Source organism: Rhopalosiphum maidis, chromosome 2 (genome assembly GCF_003676215.2).
Source record: "Rhopalosiphum maidis isolate BTI-1 chromosome 2, ASM367621v3, whole genome shotgun sequence".
Lineage (NCBI taxonomy): Eukaryota > Metazoa > Arthropoda > Insecta > Hemiptera > Aphididae > Rhopalosiphum > Rhopalosiphum maidis.
The window spans coordinates 33,477,355-33,501,004 of record NC_040878.1 but is presented as its reverse complement, the minus strand read 5'-3'; the positions used below and the strand labels follow the sequence as shown (position 1 = coordinate 33,501,004).

The 23,650-nt window shown below is 29.1% G+C and overlaps 1 protein-coding gene across 1 annotated transcript in view; it reads left to right on the top strand.

The window, feature by feature from the left end:
* Positions 1–341: 341 nt before the first annotated feature.
* LOC113554558 overlaps positions 342–23,650 on the top strand; it is a 33,578-nt gene continuing 10,269 nt past the window's right edge. The window contains exons 1-4 of the mRNA XM_026958451.1: positions 342–760; positions 14,670–15,237; positions 17,353–17,529; positions 18,890–19,115. Of these exons, the coding sequence (XP_026814252.1) occupies positions 14,856–15,237; positions 17,353–17,529; positions 18,890–19,115 (785 nt within the window). The 5' untranslated portion in view covers positions 342–760; positions 14,670–14,855. The remainder of the gene's footprint in view (positions 761–14,669; positions 15,238–17,352; positions 17,530–18,889; positions 19,116–23,650) is intronic.

Sequence of the window (23,650 nt, the reverse complement as noted above, 5' to 3'; positions counted from 1 at the left end):
TTTTTTAAATCTCAAAGTCTTATATCAGCTGAAAATACATTTTCTCAAATTGCCAAATAGTTTACGAGTCAGTATTATAATATTATTCGTGTATACGTAAAAAAAAACTATAACAAAACAAAACGGTGATGGTGGAACAGGCATTTCTCATGTCACCTTGTTAAGGTCATCATCATCGCAGGAAAGATGCTTTTACCGCGATCGTATATTGAATTAATTTTTATTATTACATATATATTATTGTACATATGTATGGGCACGAATACACGGGCCGACCGTCTTACTAGAGGAGGGCACCTCGCCGGCCGGCCGTCTCCACAGTCTCGTTGTTTCCGCCTCAACACACGCCGGTCAGTCGTCAACAGCACCACACGTTGTTTATTCGTCTTTGTATTCACACGCGCACGTAAAATATAACCATCTACCTATAAAATCGTAAATTAAAAACTTATCGAAACCACATATTCTCGTCGTAGTATCGTATAGTGGATTAGTGGACTGCAACGATCTGTTAGCGTTTTCGATATAGTTAATAGTATAATTTCATAACTATATTAGTTTTCATTTTTTTTTCGTCGACACGATAGTTTGATTTGATAACATCCCTCTGAGTGCGTTCCGAAAATCCAACATCCAGGATCCACGAAGCAGCGTACTGTAGACTTCCGATCAAGTGTCAGCGACATTTGTTCCAGACGTGCATACCCATTACTTCAATATCCTCAGTAGATATTACACTACACCTATCATTTTACACGTGGTGAGTCTATTTAATATACATAATGCTGATGTGTTCATTATTAAAATATATATGCGTACCGTTAGTACGTGGATTTGTGTCCTTTATTCCTCATATTATCTATGTACCTACCAAGTCCTGAGATTTTAGCTTTTTTATTATATTTTATCGGTTAAATTTTCACACACGCGTCCCAATCAACTGCAGCGGCAATATAGTATTACAGTCTACAGATTATCATAATTCATAGTAGGTACAGACGAAGCTGTGCAGTACTATCCACAAGAGATTAATCGATTCGAGGGTTTTTTAATACTTAGTACATTGATTTATTATTATAAATTTATGATTTTCTCAACTGTTTAATTTTATTCATACTTTTTATGTGTGATGCTTTGGATGTGTATAACTTTATAGGACGCATATACCACATAGATCAATTTTATAGTAAATTAACATTAATTTTTACATCGTTGATGATAGTAATAATAATATTTATACGTATTGTATACTTTTAGTTAAAGTTTGACTTGGCGATGTGACAAGTTGTAAATGCGCATTTTTCTTTTACGTCCAGTTTGAGTTTGGTCAACCCGAACATCGTCATGTGGGTGAATGTCAAACCACAAATATTATAATATACACGCGCATCTGGAAGGGTTTTAGAAAGTGTATTGGTTTCAAATCACATATACATGTATATTTGTATATACTTATAACATACAATAAGTACTGAATCATGTTATATATTTTCTAACGGATATTACAGTCGATTATAAAACATTTTTTTACCTTAATAAACACAAGAGATATACATTTAATTTAGGTAAAAATCATTTCATCAGAAATATACATTTTATGAGACATTTATTAATTCAATAAAATAATATTAAACAAATATTATAAAATATAACTCATTTATTCTTAATAAATATTTTATAGCGATTTATCGTACAAAATATACTCATGTTTTGTTATCTATATAGGTAGCATTTTTCATATAATATAGTGACATTATATATTTTATACTGTGCTGCCTGACGCAGTTGTAAAATATACATAATATAATACTAATAATAATATCTTCCCGGGTTTTAATAGAATTGAAAATTGCGCACTATCATGTTATATCGTTAAATTAGAAAGTGCAATCAATAATAGTAGAACATATAAAAAAGTTTATCGAAAATAATAAAATTACAGTTTGGCTTTTGAAACTTAGTATATGCATTTGGAAATACTTCGGGATACAGCACAGACATTATACATAAGTTATAACTTATTAAATGTGGACATAAGTCACACGACATACGTATTAAATAGGATCTTTATATTGCTCATGTTAATAAATAATAATAAAATAACTTTTAGTAATATAACCAATCGTTTAGTTTCGGTTCGGTGCGGTTTCCTTATAAACATATAGCAAATATCAAATTATACGTAGTGGATTGCGGTCAATACATCCGTTAACGATTTAAATTAGTTTGCGTGTATAAGTGAATAATAATCATAACATTTTATCGATTTATAATTATTAATTTCTTATAATTTAATATCACGATTCGTGGTAAATCAACCATGTATAAGTATAATATAACTCAGCGGTGACGTTAAATAAATTTAATACCGTGTAAGGACGCCAATCCGTAAAGTTCCAGAGCTGTGCTTCAATAAAAACCGTGCAAAAATCGAATAATTAATACGCGTACTCACAATCGTGGTTGTCACGGGTAAACTGAAAACCTACGTTTTCGTTTTATTTGAAACATTATACTTGTACAATATTGTATGCTGGATGATATTTCTACCGCTTAAAATCTTCGTTTTTTAGATCTAACCTATACCAACGGAATTTCTTTAGATAAACAATGACGGTATTTCTTAGAGATAAAGTAACGATAATATAATATATATTAAATATGTATTATCATAAGTAAATAGTTTGTTGCGATGAAGTATACTATGGTAATAGTGTAAATTTGGTAGGACAAAACAATGAGGTAAAGTATTACTTGCAGAAAACTCTATAGATCTTCTTTCATTACATATACTTAATTCATATTCTTTAAGTTATCATGATATGGTTTTTATCAGCAACTATGAATTTTGAGGTGTAATTCAACAATTTTTCGCTGTTTTTTTTTCCAAAAAATGGACAGTTATTCTGAAGTTTGATAATTTATAATCAATTATATTATATTATAACAATAAATATGAAGGATGGGTATTGGGTAATAACCATCGACCATTTTAAGAGTTCTTGCAATCAATAGAAATATATTTAGGTATCCTAGATTTCTCAATTATTTTTTCCCTGGGCTTCGCGAACCTTGGAGACTTCTATGAGGTATTTTAATATTATATTGGTCATAGTAGTAGTTATACCTTTTGAGTTGTTTATTAATGTGATATAAACATAAAAAACAACCCTGTATGGTTCGCGCACACACGTAGTGTGTATGTATTGTTTGGCCTAATTAACACGTTTAACGATTTATCTTCGCCGGGCTTTGAGAGCACATTTATGACGATTATATCGTTATGCTGCCATCCACAATAATATTCAGTCTCGTGCTGACAACCGTGCGTGGACTTTCTATGTATGTACCTACACAGTATACCTACACGCGCCATTTACGCAACGTTTCCTACTCTAATTAATCACGACCGCGGCGAGTGATGACGAATATAATATATGTCTATAAATAAACTATAAATTGAAATTATTGTACTATATCGTGTTCGTTCATGATCCAAAATTGACTTTAGGTGGTTATTTTTATTACATCGAACGATGCGAACATCCCCGTGCCTTCGCGACCTTGACCTATATTTATATACAAGTCTCGATTATTATAATATATAGGTAGTATTATATACTTATCGAGAGTCGATTGTTAAATTATACTAGTCTTTTCGAGAGAAATTTTTTTAACCTTTCTATAAAACAGTTTTATTATAATAATAAATATTTAAGGCTCGCTTTCGACGTCAACCATTTTTCTATGGAAATTGCGCAGGTCAGTATGCATATGTGGCTGTACTCCGTAAAGTAATATTATCCTTGAGACCTTGAGTAGACGCAAAGAAATATCGAAGACAATTCAAACGAGAATATAGTCTCAATAGTATGAATTTTAATGGCAACATGTCTATAATATACTGAAGCAGTTTTTTTTGTTGTTAAATTAATTATATTCATAATGATTAAATATAGATACCTACTACATTTATAGAACTTTTTTCGAATTAAAAATTAAAATAGTCTGTAGTTCTATACAGATTATTATTGGACATTAATATTATAATAATGTTGGGAATACGATGAAATGTATATTATATAGACGACATTTCTGATATGTTAAGCCGTGTACGTAACACTTGATTTTAAAATTATTATTTTACTAGTATTATATCCAAAAATTAAAATTCAATAGGAATATAATATTAAGTGTACTATTATTATAATTTATTATAACGTGTATTCCGATAAACTGTTTAATATATTTTATATTATGTACAGTCATATTGATGCAAATAAGTACTATTTAATATTAAAGAAAACATTATTGGGTTTATTTTTATAATGAAAGATAAACATTTTACATAATGAAATGTAATTTTCACAACTATCATTTTTTTTATTATTATTATTATTACATAATCAACATCATGGTTATTAGCTTACAATTTGATTTTATAATTATGTACATTAAGGAGTTTTTACAATGATGCTTAAAAATATTAATATAAGTTAAATTAAGTTGTACATTTCAATTTTTTTTTTGTGTGTCAGCATAGGGGTTCTATATAGTTTCGTATAGATTGTTTGGTAATTTTTATTCTTTTCTGGCCTCTGTGCAGATTTGGCAATGGATGAGAATGTGTTTGATTGTGATTGATAAATTGAAAGAACGGCATGTCGGAGGTTCGGTTTTGTCCATTAGGTATCCATGTGTGACTCTCGTGTGGCCAATTCTAAGTCGGTTCATTATGACCTATTCTTTTCGATTTGAATAGTTGGGTTTTGGCCAGAGTTCGACTGCAACTATAAAATTATATACGGATTAAATCCAATTAGGTAAACGAGCTTAAATTGATTGTTTTTTAATGTTAAAAGTAATATATTAAAATATATTTTAATTTTACAATGATTCGAATTGCAAAATAAAAAATGTATTATAAGTATGAAAAAAGTTTTGAAATTTGACAATTTAACTTTTATAAATTTTATTATCGTTTGCAATTTGAGAAAAAAACTTTCTGTAAAATGTACTTAAACTATACTATACATATACTACTATTATACAATACTCGCTACGAATGCACGCCTGCTTTGTACCTCTTTTATTGTAATATGACGACGAACTGTCACGCAGGAAAATTTTTCTAGTAATTTTATTTTTTACGCCTTCGAGAATGATAATATTAATGATAAGCCAAACAAACAAACAAACCGACGATGACCTGAAAATACCGACCAGTTTGAACCGCGGCCGAGGGAGAGGCTCTCTTCCGGCGGAGCTAGTCCAGCTAAGTTGTTCAGTGCATATTTTCTATACAGTCATACTATTACTATATAGTATTTGTTAGTTTAGAATGTTTAGATGACAAACGAGTTTCCGCCGCCATATCCGAAGAAGATTTTGCTATTGCTGCGGGAATTGGTTGTCGGTAAAAAAACTCCAGTCAAAATATTCCACGTGCAATATTTCCCATGAAAATAATGTCTAAACTCTCGAGTAAAAATATTATCTCCTAATATACGGGAAAAAAATGTTGAAAGAGTAGGGATATCATGCACTTCACTATACAGACCTACAGTCATTATAGGGTTTGGAAATGTATAACAGTTTTAAGTAATTGAGAGGCAGAAATATATAATACTATTATTATACATACATTATTTATATTAAAGATATTTTTTATGAGACATTTAAACATTTTTTTAGAGATATTTTGACCAGTTGTCCTACAGGAACTCGTCGTTATCATATATATATATGTGTATTAAAAATGGTCGGATGGAACTGGTTGGTACTTGACATATTCGATGCTTACCTGGCAACTACGTTCATTGAATTTTCGTTCCTGGACAAAAATCTATTTCGTCATGTTAAATGTATATTATACTCGCTGGACGGGTTTTCATACTGATCGGAGCGACACAGTTTATTATAATATTGTGTTCAGCCTGTATATATCGTCTCGACTGATTTCTCCCATGGATATAAGTTTATGGATATTGGGCAGGAGAGTGTTCAAGAATTTCGAATGAGAGAGTATAATATTAGTGTGTTAGTGTAAATAGTATCTTAGACTAACCTTTATTATTAACCTTAATAAAAAATTAACAAAGTAACTACTAACTCCCGCATAAACCCTTTAATATCTTTTTTTTAAAAAATCGATGATATAATATTATAATATGACAAATGTATATTATTTAATATTATACAATATCCAGTAATTCCATTAAACATTCTAATTTTTTTTTTAATAAATGTGTTGATTATGGATTTATTTGAAAATTCTTAGTTTACGTGTGGTTTTTGCATTATCAAATGTAAAATGTATCAAATAAAAGATGAAAATGTATTTTTTTTTTATATATATATAAAATAACGCCAATAAAATACTAAAAGTTTGTAGAAATTTTATGTATAATAGCTCTAATATTAATAATTTGAATATAATTTCATAATAGTCTCATTATAATTTAGATACTCATTGAATTGATTAATTCATTTAATTGTAGGACGCCCAAGTACACAACTACACAAGTATACACAATAAGTGTATTTTATTTTGTATTCAAGTCACTCAATTTTTGGACTTGAGCTTTTAATATTTTCCTATATCTAGAAGAATTTAGAAAAATATTATTTTATTACTTTGACGTGTTGATGATAATTTTTAACGTGTTAAAATATTAGAGACTGATTTTGCCATTTCAAAACGTTTTATTGACGTTATCATTTTATGGTTTTTGTTAAGCATTTTATTTTTTTAATTTAAAAATATTTTAAATTAGTTTTTTTATGTCCGTTTTTTACTCGTTTATACATGTTTTTCGTTTTTTTTTTTTTGATACACACGGACATTATATATACGCCCATTTATGATGGTATTCCTACTTCGTAGTTCCGGAACTCGAAATCTGAGATTTGAAACACCGACCACTGTAAAGTGATCAATGATCATCATTCATTTCCTACTATATTTTTACGTTATATGTAATATGTATATTATAAAGTTCATCTCGATCACAAATTATTCATAATATATATAATCTGAAGCTGCATCCTGTAATTAGAAAATTGTCATACTTTCTCCTTATCAAGATGTCCGGTAGATAACTATTATTATAGGTATTATAATACGCACTGGCCCAAGTACTATAAAATTATTATATCGACCATCTTTATAATATTTCATAGTTTTATGAATGAACTGATATATCTAGTATACTTACATTAGATAGATCGAGTATTTTCATGCAAAATCTTATATAACAATATTAAAACAGTTTAGTTTAGTAGTTAATGACGTAAACACAAATTGGAGCGTTCACACGTATTTACCTTAGGTGGACATATTAATTTTATAATGTGCTATAAAGCTAAGAGTATAGATTAAACAACTGTATTTTAATAGTTTTATCTTCGCATTAAAATTTAAAAACTAAACAGTCGTGATTAATACAATACAATTGGTTGAACTGATCGAACTTAATCGAAAGTTTAAAGTCAGCCACAAATATCATCTGTCACTTGGGCGTGTTTGTTTTTAGGTGTGTCTGGTGTTTACACACGAATGCATTTTAATTCAAATCACGACAATTCAGCCGGTTTTCTTTAAAAGTAATACGGAATATTAAGCATGTTTATATTGATAAATAAGAACTCGGTGTGTTCAAAGAGCTTTTGCTTAAAAATTGTTTGAAATATTTTAATTCATAACAGTTTTAATAATCATAGGTAAAGTTAAATTTATTATTAGGTATCTTGGTATAATTTTGATTTATCTTTTTTTTATTTACTTACAAATTTAAAATCTATACTTATCTAAAAAAATTTAAATCATAACAATAATATTATATTAACTAAATATTTACTTATAATATATATTGTTATATATGATAATATATAAAAGTATATATTCCGATCACAATAAAAAAACCAACTCCCTAACGCAAAAAACGTGATTAAATAGATGATTTTAGAGTGTTTCTAGACACTAAATTTCCAAAGTTTTGAGTCTAAATTATGGTAATGTTTTTTTTTTACCTTTGTATTGTTAAAGTGACAGTTAAAAATGTTTCAAAAATCATGAATCACTATTTTTGATTCCGAGTGGCACGTAGGTACTATGATATTAACGTAATAAGTAATGACTAATGACTAATGTCTACATAGTTATTATGTTTCGATATTGTTGTATGTCTTATTTCGTTTGCGAACACTTCTTTACGAAAGAAGAGTATTAGAAAAGTGTCAGTAAAATAAAGAACGTATGTTCAGTTAATACAGTGTAAGATTATATAAAAATCGTAGTTACACAGGTGAAAATATAATTTTATTTTATTTTTTTAGGCATTTTTTATATGTAAGGTTAAATAACCTTAATACGGGAATAAAAAGTGCATATTATACAGTACATTTGTGCTCATAAATATTCTGCCTAATAATAATAATTATTATTGTTTATAATAGTGTAAAATAGTGATAATATTTGTCGTATACAATATGCATATATATATAGTGTATAGCTTCTTATATAAATTTAATATTTTAATATTGTACATCAACAATTAATTGATATTTGATTGATCACAGTGATATATGTATATATACGAGTATGTATGAGTATTAATAAATTATAATAATTATTATTTTACTGACGAGCGGCAATTCCTTTGCATAATACTGTTAAGTGATAATTACGTACAAATACGTATAGTAATTTACACGTCACAGCGGTCAAAATGGATAATCCACCGAGTTGAATGCATATGATCGCAGCAGTCTTAACTTATTCGCATGTATAATTCGTGCTACCAATTAAGAGTTACGGTACACTCGATAAACTCGTTTGATAGATACGCTTTAACGTGTAATCGTTTTATTCCTGCACATGAGAAAAATCGTAATACTTTCCCCTATTTCAGTATAGTATATACTATATAGTAATAGTTATCATTATATTTTATCATTTAGCGTTCTACGATCCATATATTTTTCCGATCACGTGCACGATATGTTATACAGTGTAATATTTATCTCTACAATATAACATAATGTGTATGACGCCACCTAAAGCTACCAGAGTGGTGTTCACATTGAGGTTTTTTTTCTTGAAGAATTTGTGTAAACATAGGCGTATATGTGGGGGTGGCTTGGGTGGACTTATCCCTCTAATGTGAATATTAGTCCCCCAGAATTATTTGTTGAGCTAATGGGAGCCTCCTACGAGATGGTACGTTAAAAATGTATAGCGAGGCTTCAGCCCCGCTCTAAATATATTTAATCACCCTACACCTATGAGTGTGGGTAAACCGAACGCATGGCGTAATCAGCGAAAACCAGATAAATAACGATCAAGGTCAATGTTCGTCCGAAAGATTCAAACTGGTGACTAGTACCCCTGTTTTATTTTAATGGTCGTCATTATACGTATTCTCGCTGACCAAAACCAGAAAAACATGAATACTCAATAATAAACTGTTTTAACACTATATTATACGATATAGTATATAATATATTTATATACAGCTGCCGTGGTGGTGGTTTAACGGTTACCGTTGTGGCCGGGTGCAATGGTTGCATATTACATTATAATACCTACTAAATTTAAAATTCCATGTATTTCAGGAGATAATATAATATTACGTCAATCGAAACTGAACCAGTAATGTAGCAGTTTTGCGATTCATCTGACGATCATAAAAATTATTGTTTTATAACCACGCATTTAAATGTAAAGAATGTACGGTATATTAATGATATTATATTAATATACAGAGTGGTTTATTATAAGCATGCGTACCTCTTTTTCTTAAATAATACAGTTATTCGAAATTGAAATTTAATTTTTTGAAATTTTGAAATACATATATTAAGCACATTAAGGAAATAATAACTTCTTTTTTTTTTTCAAATAAGAGTCCCCTTTTTACTGTGAATTTGGCGGAACATTTTTATGTGTAAAAATCAATATTCAAATGAGTAACTTCTTAACTTTTTAATAATAATAGATCTGTGATAATGGGTTTGAAAGATATGTGTAGTGGGCCAGCAACTGGTCGTTGAAATTACAAGTCGTGTCGAAATATTTCTAAGTGTTGTTTATTAAATTAATTGAAATTGACGTGAAGGTACTTGCGCTAACTCTGGTAAATCACGTCTGCAGGAGTCCTCTCCAGGGCCCCCTTATATAGTCAGTGTCCCCCAACCTACTACACATGTATCCTCTGGCCTATTCCTAAGTCTGTCATTCGTTCATATACTATTAAGCATTTCAGGATGCACGTGCGATGATGGATTCCGATATGACGTCCGGTGACTATCTATCCACGCATAGGTGGTCAACCGCAATCGCTGTATCTGAGTTCCCAGAACTGGCAATATGATTAAAATTATGTTTATAATACATAATTGTAGATCTATGGTTGGGTTAGGTTAACGCACCGCGGGATTTGTTCATCTCCCCGTGCTGAGGGTTAGAGTCAATAGTGGATTTTATTATTATTGTTTTTAGACCTAACAAAACACCGTTTCGGTACGATGGCTGCCTTCCTCACATTATTTGGTAGTATGTTTGTTTCTAGGTCGTAGTATTCTAATTCCGTGTTATGTTATTCTAAATATCGGTGGTCGCTATTCTAATGTTTATGCCTACGTTGCAGTATCTTCTATTATGTATAATATTATTGGTGTATGACATCAGAACACGTAGCACATGTGAGCTTATGATGATATGGATAATTTATTATTTTAGTAAGTAATAAGTAAAAATGGTCCAAATATAATAAATAATGGGTCCATTATAAAATTTACTTTATATATTTAAGGACTAATATCTTAAGTGTAGACATTTTAATAATTGAAAAATTAATCATCTTTTTTTTGATGAATTAAGTGCAGTTAAGTATACATAATTAATATTTTCAAAAAAGTTTTCCACTAAATAATTTACAGTAAAAATAGATGAGTTCTCATTTGAAAAACAGAAGTTTGTATTGCTAAAAGATACTCCTTAAAAATTTGAAATATATAATTATTAAATAAAAAATCAGATTTTGAACAAATTAAATTTCAAATGAAAAATTGAGGGTGAGATTGACTGGCGGATCATCCTGTATAATACATATACTGTAAAAATAATATAGTTGGTCGTGCATCCTATTACGCCACTATCTGTATATTTATCTTTTATATGTATGTGGTTCAAAGCCAAAAGACTAACGGAAAATTTAAAATAAAAACGCCATACCACCAAAACTAGTTTAACGCGTTATTTGATGCAGCGAGTCTTGTGAAAAATAAAAAAAAAATGATAATGCATTCGCATAATAACCACCTTTAATAAAAATATAAACCTGACGTTATAGTTATAAATATTATGTAAGCTAGTATTTAGATGTCGACAACAGGAAATTTTAAATTCCAACGGTTTATATTGTATCTTTGTGTTATAATTCTAAGAACCCCGATTTTAAATTTTTATCCAAAGTTCCTAATCTCAATTCGTTGTTTATATTAATATATAATATATTATAATACAATTACATTTATTATTATGACATTATAGCTTCGAGGTAAAATAGATATACATCGATGAATGGAATAAAGATTAAATCTTGCATGTCGGAAACAGAGTCTTTTGAAGTCTGTAAAAGTGGCAATTTAAATACTGAAAAGTTTTATCATTTCAAAAGCTCCACACTATAAAAATAACCAAAAACACAACACTTTTTTACGAAAATAATGCAACAAAATTTGCAGCAGCTCAGTTAACATATCATAATGTAAATCAAATCAAATATTGCATAATGTTATAATTTGTAACTACCCCTCTAAACTGTAAAATTAAAATAAATGCCAACAAAACTACAAAAGGTACATGTTCTTGGAATTTGGAAGGTATCACAACCGTAATAAATTTGACTTCTTATGCGAATTTTTGGTGAATAATATTCACCAATATATTTGTTTTTTAACTTAATTGGTGTAAGTATTGACGTACACTTTTTTTACGGGCGATTAATCTTATAACGGTAGAAATTACATGCAAAAAGGTCACCAACGGTTGAACCAGTCATGAGTTCTGACAAAAACGCGTTTTTCTAGTTTTATCAGTTTGTACATTGATTTAACAGTTATTCAATTTTGTAATTTTAAATTAATATGTGGTAATTTAGCCGATGAATTTTAAGCATAATTCGAGTATATGTAATGTAAGATCTGTTACGATTTACAATATTATCATAATACATAAGTGTAAATGGTCAGACCAGGTTTGGGGTATGTTCGAGCTGTCAAATTATAGATGTTACGGAATTCAAACATGTTAGATTTCAAGTTCATCTATTGAACTCTTCCATAAATCATTACTTCAAAATTTATAACCTAATACTGTTATAAATATCGAGTCGTAATTATGATGTTATGTTGGAAACGTAATGAAATAAACAACGAGTATAGGTATTTTTTTTTTTTTACATATTTTTTTTTAGACTACATGTAATATACTTTGATAATATTAAACTTAATCGATACTATTACGTAGATTCAATAATGACGTGAAAAGTATAGTAAATAGGTTCAAAAGAGGTATTTTGTATCATATTGTATACGTTTTGTTTGTAAACTATGTATATTATTATATTAAAATTAAATAACCTATAAAAAAATTATCTGTAATGATAAAATATGAAATTTACGCACTAATAACTACATGTTTATAAAAATATAAAAACACGTAAAAATGCGTATATAATAGATATAATTATTAATTTATTATATTCCTTCCAATAAAATTATTAATTTAAACATTATATTTATTTCGTGTATAATAAATAATAATGTACATACTTAATATTTGTTTTTTGATCAGTTCGAATTGTATAATAATAATTATAAATTAAAATATACCTATTCTATATTATGTTTTATAAACGCCGTTATAATACTTAGTGGTCATTATTTGTTTTCCTATAATCTTATTGATAAATATATAAAAAAAAAACGCTTTCATCAGAAATATTTACCGGTTACTATATATATATATCATTCATCGTAAGAATAAAAACCTATTCATATCATACATAATAGTGAACTTAATTTTAGTGTTTTGGTCGATGTGAAAAAAGTTCTATCAATACAAATCGTTATCACCATGGATGAAGGAGTGTATCGTTTTTTTAAAAATTAAAGGTTGTTCGCGTTTAAATCACCTTTTTCGTGTATGAAATTATTAAAAAAAATAAAACATTTAAAAACATTTGTAGCTAGCAGTGGACACAAATAAAAACGTTTTACTCAAAAATATTTACCGGAAATACGATTACTACGTATAAAACACATATAGCTACTTTTTGGGACGAATTTATTGCTAAAGACACGTGCGCCGAAAGTTAATGTTTATCGCACCGCGGCCGTTTATTAACACCGAACGATATCCGGTAACAATTAAAAATAGGAAATCTTTTTTGTGCTCATATCTTTCTCGCTATTGTTTTGGGAATCTTGATGATAATTTCCACCACCATCGTAGATATACGTTTATTACAAATGCATTAAAACCAGTGAAAGGTCTTGCAGCGACCTAGTCTCGGCGTTGACCTAGACCTTACTCTGGACGGCGAGAAAGTAACTTGAGTTGTCGGACGCGTGTCGGATACGAAACGCGTATAAGTATATTGTTTTGCTTTGATCGTCTCAAGTTCAAATCTATGTATTTAATATTATTATAAAACCAAAAAAAAAAAAAAAAAAAAATGATATGATTTTACGATTTTGGACTTGAGGTCATAAGAATACTGCATAACATTAACGCGGACAGGTATTCATATTATTATGTACGTTCAGTGATTTTCAAAAACCGTCATTTGTGCGCCTCCGCGCGCACATAACGCAGTGCTGGTAAGATTTCTCTCTAAACGTATATTATTAGGTATATGCGTCACTCGGATTAATTAGCGGCTCTGTCCTACATCGCGGCGCATACTTCCTTATCCGCTTGACGGACCTCTCTGTGTATATTTAGATGTTCAGGTGTACTCATACGAAAACGTTTTGATGACTCGAAAACCCGCAGATGAGCTGTTGACACTTTAATTGTATTCTGTACAGGCCTGTGGCTTCAAAAGTGTGTATTTTTTCTAATGTGTATTAATAATAATATTATTATATTGTTATATGACCACTGCTAAAGCGTTACGAATTCCAAAGTTTATAATTCCGATCGTTTGTCTAATTGTCTAGTGACAAAACAAAAATTATGACGCGTCTGCTGTGTATGATAGTTTTTTGAACCGTCAGAACGGTCAATCATTTATTGTATATCGTTAAACATAAAAATAAACCATCGACGTTAAAATAAATGTGATTTTCGTATCGATTTTTCAAAACAACTTTATTATTGTTTTATCATCCAAAAAACAGTTTTCTTTTTCGAAATAGTTTATACGCGCACAAGCGTAGCGACGCTTATTATATTGTTCTAAAACGTCCTTATAGGTATATAATCATGCGCAAAGAACTCATTGCCGCTGCCTCCTTAAATCGGTAAATCGCGGCGAAAGGAATCGAAAATCGTGATCTTTGAAATAGGAACGAATTCCCGCGTGCTCTTATATTTTTAAAAATATGTATTATAATGATGGAAGTGAAAGAGGTGTAATTCTAGTATTTTGGCTTCATAGAGTCGTTGGCTTTATTCGTTGGTCCGTCACCCATTGTCGACTTCCTACAGACATCGAGCAAACGGCGTCGACGTCGATATGACGACATCCGTGGCCTAACCAGTGCTATTCTACCACATTAGCCGTTCGATAGCGAAAACAGATACAACATTTACATAGCGATAGACTGATATACGCCACTTCGTGATGAATCGGTCCACTTATGCGGCCGCTCTGGTAGTGGCCATTGCGCTCTGCCACGTCGTAACCGTCACAGGATCCGAAGAGTCAGTGGCTGTAACAACGAATATGAATACGACTACAGACGATCCACAGAGTCAGCTGATGGATATAGTAGACAGGCTATTGGACGCGGCTGATTCGTATCAGCTAGCGCCAGGCATCCGGATCAAGCGGTCCGCCGAGGATACAGCCGAAATCACCGCCGATAGTCAGGCTGACCGAGATCACGATCCCGAAAAGTATCTGATCGACAGGCTGGCCCGGTACGCTGGTACGCACGTTCTGGACGTCGACTTTGCTGAGATATTCCAGACGTCCGGAAGATCGTTCTTCAAACATCATTTGCGTGAGTAAAATATTATATATTTTATCATTATTTATTGTGTGTCTCGGATTTTAAATTAATATACGTAGATAGGTAGGTGTAGGTAGTAGGTAGGTTATTTTAGAAATATAATTTGAATATCATAAACGGTGGGCAAATTTAATCAGAGATTTTTGTTTAATGGCTGACAAATGTTACGTTATAATTTAATATCTCATATTAGTGACTATTATGTGTGCAGGAAGTAATTATTTTTATATTTTGACTTTTTTTAATTTACCAAAAAGTTGAAAATTACAGATAACAATAATTCGTTTATTATTAAAGAATGTTCTAAAAAGTTTGCTTAAACATTTCTTCGATGCTCATTTAAAAGTAGGTATCTTATTACAGCGTATATTTTAAAATATTATGAATGTATATAAATATAACGTAATTGCAGCAAGTGGAGGTAAGAAATTATGTTCTTTGATCGCAAAATATCGAAGTCTACGTACCTATTCTACGTGTACATTTGCAGGTAAATGCGTAGGTTCGATCTCACCACTTACCAGGGTTTATTGATTTACACAGCTTCGTTGTAGTAAGATTAAAATTTAGATTACAAATATACAAGATTATTAAAAATGATTCAATCGGTTTCAAATAGTTTTTTATTTTAAGTTTCTAGGTTTAAAATTATAATTGATACATCAATTAAAATATAAATATTTGATAATTGATATTATATTTAATGGACTATGATATTAATAAGTGTACGCTATGGTATTTCCCTTGGTTACACGAACAAAATCTAATCGATAGTTAAATTCATACCATTATACTTGCTCCAGCATATCTGCTGTGATTAATTCCTCCTATTTTTTAGCTGTTCTATAGTGGTCCATATTTTTTCACTCAAATTATTGGATTAGGATCATATTATATATATTTTAAATATTCATATTATGTATTTTATTTGTATTATGTATACAATTGTAACACACATTATTATTATTGTATTTACTATTTACATTCATATATATATATTACACTCATGATAATAATTATTTATAAGTAATTAAATAAATTACGTTAATTTGTGTATTATTATGTTTTAATTTTAAGTTATTATAGTTCTAAATTATTTAAAAAGTTTAACTAATCTCAATACAATGATTTTTAATTTTAAAATTTAATGTTTACGAATATAGAACGATATTCTTGGTAAGAAAATGAAAAAAATTCTATTAAAATTTGTAAGCGAGTGATAATTTCTTATTTTAATAATAGAGGAGAATAAACAGAGGAGAAATAAGGTATCTCATTTTTGGAAGAAAATGGCTGCAACTCTTTAACATATCCCAAATAGAAGTGATCACATAGAGTTAGATTAGGTAACTTATAGGAGATCTAAAGGTGACAATTAATATAAGAAGAATTTTATATAACTCTATATTGTACGTTTGTATATTATATACATTATATAATATAATAGACGTGCCACAGTACTACACAATTATCAATATATCTTATAAAATGTATAGCTTTTACAAAATGATTTATACTCTATCCACGTACTAATAAATAACAATGATTAGCTAAGGATAAATTGTGGTCACCATTGGTAAAAATTATTACAATTACTATTTCTGTATACATTTTAGAAATACAGCGTTCGTAGGTTTTATGATTTTTAAGTGATATAATGTTAAAACAAACGGTTTTACATTTTAAAGGTAAGGTATATTATGTAATGGGTACCATATTTATAAATATTAAATTAAAGACATTTACGTTCTGAAATTTAGCTTTTATATTATATGATTTTATTTACTGTTATGAATTAAAATGCTGCTCTGTGCTATTATATTATTTTAATTTTATTGAATATTAAAATACTTAACTTTGGTAGTAAAAATAATATGTATATATCTCTGTAAATCATTACGTAACCTTATCAACATATATTAACTTATAACATCTGTAGTAAAATTATACATTTACATACTGTACCTATTGCTAATAATATTTTATGTATACGTATATTGGCGAGTATAAAAAAATAATCGATATAAAAAATTGATGTACACCTTATTTTTATGTATTGTATTTTTATGTATTTGATATGGATTTATTAATATTTTCACGTTACAGCCAGATTTAACTTTGGTAAGAATTCATTTTTGACTGGTTTTGGATTGGGTTTTTTGGCGTTCGGATTGAAAAAATTATTGCTTCCGGTCATCATCGGTGCGCAGATCATTAAATCCATTGCACTTGCCGCTTTGTTACCGACACTTTTAGGTAGCGTTGGAAAAGTAGTTTCAAAAGGTACGTAAATCGTTCTAATAATTAATATTATAATTAATATTTGAAAAAAAAAAATATTACTTACTTTTTTTATCGGTGATTAAAAAAATAATGTATACAAATTTTATGGCGCAACTTATAGACTCATTAAAAAAATTGTTTTTATTTAAAATATTTTCAAATTTAGTATTTATGTTATATTCGTTATCGCAATTTTAACAGTTATTTTATTAAATTTTATATTTTAATAATATGACATTTGTCATATTAATAATATAAACTAAAATTATGCAGTGCGATTGTATCGAAATAAAAATTTCTAGTTATAGAAGAAAAAAATTTGTGACACAGACAAGACGTATTTATTTTTCACTGTTTTCTTTCTACGGTGTGTCTATTTATTTACTTTGTGACCGCTTGTTAGATGTTCTTCTAAATTACCTCAACTCAGACAACTTCGTTTTAAGGAAACTGATTAAGAAAAATATGTGTCTAATAATGTATTAAAATATTATAATACATTATCAAGTTTAAACTTTTATTTTTTGTATGTGGTGTGTATAGTATAAGACAAATTATATTGTTATAATAATTTATAAGTACCTAAATACTACGCTATTGAATGAAATAAATTAAATAAATAAATCAGTAAAAGCAAATAAATAAATATAACAATATACAATAATTGTTATATAAGACATATTTTGGTTCAGTTTATTTTACAATTTCGATAAATTATTTTTCTTTTTTTATAAACAAACTATCGTGTCACAAACAATATATTACATTTCATCAATCAGGTGAAAGTAAATATAAAAACCCTATTAAAGTCTCCATAATAACCACTAATGTATTATCTGAAGTAAACAGGCATTAAATAGTCAATAAATCCAGAAGTAATTTACTTATGAAAGAAAAAAATTTGTGGAAAAAAGATGTAAAACTATAATCAATTTAATAATTATCACAGAATGGAATGTTACAAATATATACAAAATTATTTTCACTGTATAGTGCTTACTATTTACTCTGTATATTAAAACCGATTATCGAGTGATTTTTGAGAATTTATATTGCTATTTAATAAATCATATAAATTATAATTGTAATTTAAAGAAACGTTACTTTTTACTTCACTGAATTTCATTCCTATTTAAGAAGCCCATTAAATTGTGTATGTCCTTAGGAACAGATATATTTGATTTAAAACAAATTAGTTTTAAAAATCTTTATTTTACATTTTAAATTTAATTAGTATCAGTAAAGTACAAGTCTTCAATATTTTTATATTTTTAAAATAATACCTATTATGATTAATAAATTCTGACACTGAAAACTTAATATGTAACTATTGTTAAATTAATGCGATAACTCATTTCAGGCGTGTCGAACTTCGCGTCGAGTTCTTCGCACTTTGGGCCTGGAGCCGGTTCGGACGGTTTAAGCGACTTTGAATTTAAAGACCAACAGTCAAACATTGGTCTGGGTTACGACACGGCTGGTGCCGCGGACACTTCGGGTTCGGAAACGGGTTACCAGAGTATTTGGACGTATCCACCAGATAACAATGCGAATGCGATAACCGCGAGCTACAGTAGCAACAACAGGTAACTAATAATTGTATTATTTCTTAAATAATGTTATATTGTCAATCTACTCGCAAAACTTATGATATTTTTTGTTCTATTGCTATATGTTGAATACATAAATATTTACAATGTCGAATCGCGGTTCAAAAATGTTTATATTGTTTTGTGTAAATATAGACATAATGTACGTGCATGTACTACTCATTTTCCCAAAAATATTAATCGTTATGGAGCACTATTGGTGTTTAACAAACAAAATAAAACGTTGAATAAAAATGTTGACATTTTGAATGTCAGTTAAATGATTCGCGAATTATTAAAAATATCTTTTAGATACTGGACAAGTAAATTTAAAGACAACATTTTACACAAATTTGTGTAGGTATATTGTAGGTATGGCTTAAGTAATAAAAATAAGTAATAAATATCGTTTCTACGTTTTTTGGTATTCAAACATTATTATATTTTCACGATGTTTTAATTTTTCTCTTTAAGCTTAATATTTAATTTTAAACACCAATGAAATTGAATATAAACATAAGAATTAGTTGAATTGCAGAATTATAGGTACTAATAATTATATTTAATACAAAAAAAAAACAACTATAAAATATTTATAAAAGTTAGCTAATTTTAAATTGTTCATGCCTAAAAGATTAAACAAGATTAATAAAATTAACATTAGATTTTTTTTGGAATGATGATATACGTTAAAAGTATAGGTAAGGTTGAGGTTATATACATGTGTTGTACTTACGTACGCAATCGAACTGCGTTACAACTAAAGCTACCAGGAAACGTCATATCAAGACGGATGCTTATATATTTATGAAGTTAAATTAATGATAATATAATTTATTATAATACATACAGAGTATATTTTTGTTGTAATTATATAACCGTTAGAGCTAGAAAATTATTTGATAATATAATTCTATTACAAAAAAAAAACTCATAAAAAGACAGCCGTTAGTGGTTTTGAGCATACAGACATTTGATTTTGACTCAAATGCACTTAAATACATATAAGATCATGACATTTTTGACACTGAAATTACGAATGACATGATTGTTTGTGAATCCAGTTCACACGACGTATTCGTAAAGTCATTTTTTCGTTTATGTACCACGCGTCCCAGTTTTAAAATATTATGACAATTATGATTCGTTACAACCTTTTTAAGGCAACCCGATGACCGTGAAAACAGCCCGCAGCAGGAGAAATATAAAAAAAAATTGCAGCAGTCATCTAAAAATAATCAAGGCACGTTGTATTCTTTTTAAGCTTTTGAGTTTTGGTTTAACCTCAGGGGAAGGCCAAGATTAGTTAAACTATTTATAACAATGAAATGTGCACTTATATTGTTACTATTGTTATATATATCGATTGTGTTTATTGCAATAAGAGTTTTTGATAAGCGTTTTGAAGAGTGTTACAGATTTTTATTATTTTTATTCATCTGTAAAACGTAACATGTTTAGTATTATTTTATAAGTTCCGTTATGTAGATAATAAATCGCTTATATCACGCTCAAAATAATGTATTCCCAATGAATTAAGTTGAATAATAATTAAATTTAAAGAAGATGAATAATGTGCGTGAGAAGAAAATTTGTAATTTGTTTTAAGGAAAAATAATATGAAGGAATAATGATATTATACGTGATTATAGTGTTCCTATCCAGCAGTATTCCTCACTGCGCTTATATTATATTATTATTAACAATCCGGTTTTAGTATGTTGTTTTGGTGACCTAATATTATAGGTACTGAAGATGAAAACATATTTTTATTTTCTCTCAAAAACACCGTGCACTATACACCATTGCTACTAGTCGTGGATACCGCGTGATATATTATTGTATATTTATATATTTATATTTATCATATTGCAATAAGACATGAAACTTTGAACTGTAATTTTTGTACTGGCAGAAAACTGGAGGATAACACGCTATTTTGTATTTAGCGGGAACATTAACTATATCAATAAAATAATAATAACGTGTAGATGAATTCGTCATTACACGTTTCGTTACGCACAAACAACAGTCGCAGAACTGTTTTGTCGTTTGCTGCCTATATAAATATCCACGTATTTAGCTGCTACCAAACGATTGACGTTTCGGCCGAAATCAACTATAATCATGGTATAATACGTATAGTATAACAATAATATAATAGTATTATATTGAACAGTGTTGTTTCGTGGTAACAGGCGAAACACGATTATGCTCATCGCGTTGTATCTTTATACATTGTACACGGCGTTGACGGTAAACGGTTCATTAAGACCACACGATCGTTTATAAATACGAACTATGACAAGTCGTGTATTTTAATAAACGTATTATTGCGTTGTGTCTGACTGGGGTGATCGTATTGTGTTGTCATTGGACGTAAACACAGTCGTGTGGTCGAAAATTTGAATAACCGAGTGCATAAACGCGTATGACGTACGTCTGACACGCACACGATAAAAATATGTCAAATTATTCCAAACGAAATTAAAAAAATCTATACGTAAATGTATTACATTGATATATTATACATGTCATAATCATTATGTACCCATATGATCTCCAGATAAAATTAATGAGTACGAGTAAATGTAAATACTTAATGAGAAGTGATTTGATCGAAGTTTCTAAAACATGTTTATACGTGTATATTGCACTTACATTACGACGTAAACAACGTAGGAATTTGGTATAGATTTTTTTTACTGAATAATATTACGCGGTCGTCAAAAATTACGATGTCAGTACGTAAAACGCGGTCTGATAATATTACGCAACATACTCACATCGTATTGATGCTTATGAACGCGGGAGCTGCAGCCCGGGTGCTTATAGCTTATATCTATGTAAAATAATATACAAGGTGACTAATTCAGTGTGCTTATCCCTGTCGTCACAAGTATTCCTTAAGTATCTACCATTATAGAAAAAATTTAAGTATTTGAAAATATTATACCATTCTACAATACGCTTACAAACTCTAAAAACCAAAATTTAAATTAATTCATTATAAAAGTGAACGTGTTTTGTGAATCGTTCAGTATAATTTAATATAATGATAATATTTGTGGATTTGCGGAGTGAATTGATTTTCAACGCGCGTGCAACACTCGAACGACCGATTTATTTGGATAGTTGGCGACAAATGACAATTCGACGTGTCCGGTGACGCGAAAACGAACTATACAAAAATATAAAATGTTTTAAAAAATCAATAACGTAATTTCATCTTTATTATTGTTATTATTGAACGTCTGATAGAAAACGGTAGAAACTATGGATGGTGGAACAGAAAAACAAAACAATAACGAAAGGCATGAGGACGTGCTTCAAAGACGTCATATGGTCGAACAACTACCGTTTGCGCGATTTTTGCGTTTGATTTTTTTTTTTTTTTTTGATTGCGTGTTATCGATAATGCGAGTGAGCGCGAACTGGAAAATCATCATTATTATTGTTATTAATTAAATACATTTCGGCTGACCGAACGTCATCGCCACGGCGGCAGTCGTCGTCAACGCTCTCCAAAAAGGACACAAAGGAGAGAGAGCTCACGGATGAGCTGACGTATATGCACGCGTGTGTGGAACCAGTTTTTGGTTTTGTACGTGACTAAAGTGACCGGTGTATGAATTCCTTCTAGTCGTAATAATAATAATAATAATAACAAAATAGTAATAATAATAATAGTAACAAAATAGTAATAATAATAATAATGAAAAGAGAAAAACGCACAGTCGGCAGAAGTCATTTTAACCTCAATTATTATTATAGAGACAACCTAGTTGGCGTAAACGTCGTGTTCGTCTTTTGCCCTACGAGAGCGAAATCAAAAGTTGAAAAGTTTCGAAAAAACGTCATTGTAAAAAGAATGTATATACATTAGTCATTAGTCATTACATTATAGTGTTGCTACTGTATTGTATCGAACATTCGTTAAAGAGTGTGAGCTTAATTGTTATCTCAAGAATCTTCTTTACCCATTAATGGATAAGAATTTAAAAATGTCATTTACATATAATATTATTATGGTAAAAGCGCGAACCTGGATAAAATACTTAAATTGTCTTCAACAACGCTGTACTCTTATACGTTAACCAATAACAGTACATTTATATTGGCTTCGTCTTGAATAAGTTAACATGGAATGTATAACTTATCTATAAATACACGTGTAAATAAAAATAAAGTACATTTTATGTTAGGTTTAATCGATTATTATAAATTATAATATATAATTTATAATTATAGTTTACCCCGTATTAACATTTTGTAACGAATTAGTCCAAATAAGACACTTAAAACACCAAAACAACTTATTTTTTTATTAAGTATACATAATATTACAACGAGAATAAAATATATAGATGTTTATAAAATCTACAGACTATTTTGAATCCCGTTAAGTTAGGATATTTTTGTGTTCCTAGAACCATAATTTAACATTTTTTTCACAAAATACCATATTAAACCGCATCTACGCGTTTGATGTTGAAAATAAAATGATTATAATATTATGTTTTTGTTTATTA